Consider the following 5,039-nt stretch of genomic DNA (forward strand, 5'->3'; position numbering starts at 1 on the left):
ACTCTTATTTCTTTCTTAATTTCTCTTTTGACCCATTCATCATTCAGGAGTGTGTTGTTTAATCTCCATATGTTCATGTGGTGGTTAATATCTTCTTCCATGGTGATTGTAAGCTTTATTGCATTGTGGTCTGACAGAATAGAATGCATGGAATTATTTCAGTCTTTTTGTATTTGTTGAGGTTTGTTTTGTGCCCCAGTATATGGTCAATTTTGGAGACAGTTCCATGGGGTGCTGAGTAGAAAATATGTCCTTTGGTGCTTGGGTGGAATACTCTGTAGATGTCTGTTAAGTCCATTTGATATATGGTATTGTTTAATTCAGATGTCTCTCTGTTAACTCTCTGCCCTGTTGACCTATATAAGAGAGACAGAGGGGTATTGAAGTCCCCTACTATTAATGAGTTGGGGTTAATCTGGGTTTTAAAGTCCTGTAGTATTGTTTTTACGAAGTTGGGTGCCCCAGAGTTTGGTGAATATATGTTCATGATTGTAATATCTTCTTGATTGATTGTTCCTTTGATCAAAATGAAATAGCCCTCTTTGTCTTTTCTGGTTAGCACCCACGAGAACGGAGGAGCGGCCGCCGCTGGTGGTGACTGCATCATTCGCTTGGTATATTTTTTTCCATCCTTTTCCCTTAAGGTAGTGCCTGTCCTTGAAAGTGAGATGGGTTTCTTGCAGAAAAGACAAAGATGGGTTTTGTTTCTTAATCCATTCACATAGTCTGTCTTCTGACTGGGGAGTTCAGTCCGTTAATATTTAAAGTTATTAATGAAAGATGAGTATTGAATCCTGTCACTTTTTATTTCTGTTTACATTCTTGATATAGCTAAATGGTTATCTTATTTGGGTATGTGTTTGATATTCTGTAAACCTATATTATTTGAAGAAAATTAATAGTTATTTTATGAAGATATAACTAAAGAAAAATTGATGAGTTGCCTAATTTTGTCACTACTAAATTCCTCTATGCACTTGTATGCAAAGATAAATCACTATTAACACATGTTTTTGTTTGGATCTTAAATATCCCTAAATATCCCTAAAAGGCCACATGCTGAGGTTTGGTCACAGCTTGTGGTACTCTTGGGGGTCATGGAAACTTTAGGGGGTGAGGTCTAGTGAAAGGACATTAGGTCCACCTGAAGGAGACACTGGCCCCTGGTCCCTTCCTTTTGCTTCTCTGCCTTCTCACCACCATGAGGTGAGCAGCTCTGGCCTGCAGTGGGCTATTACCATGACATTCTGCCTTAACACAAGCCCAAAGTAGCAAACAGCAGCCAACCACAGGCCAAAACGCCTGAAACTCTAAGTCAAAATAAACATTTCCTCATCTTAAGTTGATTTACTCAGCTATTTTGTTCCAGCAACAGAAAGCTGACTAACACACTGACAAACACAGAAAAATCTTACATTTTATCCTCAGCCCTAAGGATACTGCCTGACATATGGGACATTCTCAATAAATACTCTGAACAAAAGAACAAATTGATGAGTGAAGAAATGCACAAACATAATAAAAATCCCACTCTATACAGTCTGTATTAAGGTTTAAGAATTTCACTCAATTTAATAAGCGTAAATAGAATACTTATAATAAAAATTTAAGTTACTTTGAAACATTAGTAAAATATATGATAGAGACATTTTCCAATTATGGCTTAAAACCAGTATTTTGTAACTTTTTAAAAATCCTTTTCAGGGGCTAGAGAGATGGCTCAGTGGTTAGGACCATGGCTGCTCTTGCAGAGGACCCAGGTTTGATTCCCAGCACCCACATCATAGCTAACAACCATCTGTAACTCCAGTTTTCCAGTGGAATCTGACCCCCTCTTCTGACCTCTACATGCATTGCATGACACGGGTGCACTTACATACATGCAGGCAATACACTCATACACATAAAAATAATTTTTAATAAAAAATCCTTTTCAATTACACAGAAATCAATACCAAAAAAAGAACATTACTTAGGTATAAAAACCTAACTATAATGGGGCTGGAGAGATGGTTTAGCAGTTAAGAGCACTGACTGCTCTTGCAGAGGACCAGGTTCAATTCCCAGCACCCACATGGCGGCTATGAACCATCTTTAACTCCAGTTCCAGGGGACCTCTGTGGCACTGCATTGCACGACATGGGTGCACTCACTTACATGCAGGCAATACACTCATACACATAAAATAAAAATAATAAATGAAATATCTAAAAAAAAAAAGGAAAAAAAAGAATCTAACTTTTAAATATAAAGACTCTAATTGAATTGTTAAGCCGTAAAGTAATTTGATATTCTTAGTTCAAAAATATAAAGACTCACTGATACAAAGCACAACTTTTTGGAAGTTATAGCAGTTTTGTGAAAGTCAATTTTTACCTATTTTCCTTTCCACAAGTGTTAAGCTATTAATTTATTGTAGATTCTTATAAATAAAAGGGAATGGGGGCTGGAGAGATGACTCATTGGTTAAGAACACTGGTTGTTCTTGCAGAAGACCCGGGTTCGAATCCCAGCACCCACACAGCAGGCAGCTAACAACTGTCCATAACTGCAGTCCCAGGGGATCTGACAGTCTCTCCTGTCCTGTGTGGGCACTGCACAACACGGGTGCACTTACCTACATGTAAACAATACACGTATACACATAAAATAAAAATAAATAAAAATTTTTAAAAAATCCTTCCCACTGTACATGTGACTACAGGCCAAGCAAGAGCCTCCATGAATTTACTGACAACACTGACTAGTCTGACATATAGTGCTTTCCTATGTTCTTTCATTATGCTTCCATTTTCTAAATTCAATTAAGTGATCAATTTTCTGGCTGTAAACTGTGAAGAACAGACAAATCAATACCATTTGCTGGGTTTCATTACTCTGCTCTTCCACGCTCTCAGCCAGCAACTGAGTCAGTTTTCTCCAGAGCTCATGAAGCTCCTGGTTGTCTGCACCTTCTTCTTGCCGAGTCTTTATCAATTTATACCATGTTCTCGCCACCTGTTGACAAGATTTAAAGTAGTCATAGCACCTAAAATGCTGAGAAAAAATTTAAATGTAAATGCCAATTAAAATGTAAAACCTAAAAATATTTTATCCATTAATATATAAAAATAGCATAAATGCAAAACCCAACTATATGGACATCACAAAAGGCAAATTTCTAGAGCCCTTCTATCAGAAATATAACTAAGACAAAAGAAAGATGACCATTCCCCCAGTTCTGTCATTTAAAACATCTGTAGAGATAACGCAAATGGCTCACTAAGTTCTACAGGTGACACTGCTTAGTAAACTCATACTAAACCTGGTCTCAAGAGTTCAGCATTATGGGACTAGAGAGATGGCTCAGCAGTTAAGCACACTGACTACTCTTGCAGAGGAGCTAGGTTCAATTCCCAGCACCCACATGGCAGCTAACATCGTCCCTAACCCCAGTTCCAGGGAATCTGATGCCACTTTCTGACCTCTTCAGACATTGCAAAACACAAGTGCAGTTACATACATGCAAGTACACACTCGTATACCTAAAATAAAAATATTTTTTAAAGTTTAGAAGCTATGATACCTTTAATCTGAAATCTAATTCACAGCTTTCAAAACATTGTAATCTATGTATTAAACTCTTTTGACATCACACTACACCTTCACTTGTAATTTTTATTTAAGCTAGATGGTAGCTTTCTTCTAACAATACTTTTATTAAAACTGGGCTAGGACCTTAAGTCAGTGACCAACCTCTAGGTGTTTCTTTTCCTGGTAATACAGATCCACGAGCTTCTTACAGACATCACACCACTTCTGCTTGTCAACACTTGGGTTAATAATAATAAAAAATAAAAAATAAAGGGGGGTTTTAAACTTTGACAGTAAAAACATCCAACAACTTGAAACCTTGAAACATTTCATACTACAATATTATTTTATAAAATGGGCCTTCTATAAAAGGATTAAGAAATATCATCTTCCATTATGTTCACTATAAATGTTAAAATTCCACAATCAAATCTATTTCAATCATAAGAAATTCTGTGACAAATATTTGAAAGAAAAATGTTTCCCAAGCTTAGAAAGTGTCTCTTTGTGCACAAACTTTAGTCACTTTAATTCAGGCTTGTAAAGACACTAGCCTTTCCCCATACATTCATTACCTTTCATAGAGATCCAGGAGCTTTTGGTAAACACCAGGTAAGTCATCCTTAGCGCTTATGTTATTACACTTTTCATATAAACTTGCCAAACCCTAAGAGAGGAAACAGTGTTGATTATTCTTACCAAAATCTCTGATGTTCCCACATTTACTTGCTGTGTGAAATAAAGTGCCAATCTCTAAAGATTATTTACAACACAGATGAAATAGTATGTGTGGGATTTCCCTCACTTAGACTGAGATTGGGAGGGAATAGTAAATATACATGTGAAAAAGCAGTAGTGCAAGTAGACTTGAATCTGGATGATGGGCTTTAGAAAGCTCATCACACCATTCTCAATGCTTTTTACCATGTGATAAGGCTTGAAAACATTCAGAGTATTTTAATTGTCTACATTTTGTCTTCATGTATATAAATGCACCCGTGTCATGCAATGCCCATGGAGACCAAAAGAGGGCATTACATCCCTTAGAACTGGAGTTACAGACGGTTGTTAGCCACCATGTGGGTACTGAGAACTGAACCTGAGGTCCTCTGCAAAAGCAGTCAGTACTCTTAACTGCTGAGCCATCTCTCCAGCCCCAATTTCAGTCAAGTTTTTGTACACGTGAACCTGAGATGAGCAAGTCCACACCATAGCCTATGGTCTTTCAATTATAGATGCAAACATGTGGCTGACATTTGAAACAAATTTATTTAACATGAAAAAGTTGGAGCATCAACTAAAAACATTAAGACCATAATAAAGAAAATGTGAACTTATACTCAAAAATAGAGTACTGAAAATTTTTATAGTATTTTCTCTTTAGAAAATTATAGGTAAAAAAATATTCTGGATAAATCTTTTAAATGTATATATGATTAAGCTTTATATAATCATATATTAAAAAT

The 5,039-nt window shown here is 36.4% G+C and overlaps 1 protein-coding gene across 1 annotated transcript in view; it reads right to left on the minus strand.

Annotated features, from left to right (window-relative positions):
• Ttc37 (tetratricopeptide repeat domain 37) overlaps positions 1-5,039 on the minus strand; it is a gene marked incomplete in the record, with an annotated part of 120,039 nt that overhangs the window by 88,111 nt on the left and 26,889 nt on the right. Inside the window, 3 exon segments of the mRNA XM_029561059.1 lie at positions 2,857-2,997; positions 3,736-3,811; positions 4,149-4,240. Coding sequence (XP_029416919.1) covers positions 2,857-2,997; positions 3,736-3,811; positions 4,149-4,240 — 309 coding nt within the window.

The sequence above is a fragment of the Nannospalax galili genome, unplaced genomic scaffold, assembly GCF_000622305.1.
Source record: "Nannospalax galili isolate Female #2095 unplaced genomic scaffold, S.galili_v1.0 scaffold393, whole genome shotgun sequence".
Lineage (NCBI taxonomy): Eukaryota > Metazoa > Chordata > Mammalia > Rodentia > Spalacidae > Nannospalax > Nannospalax galili.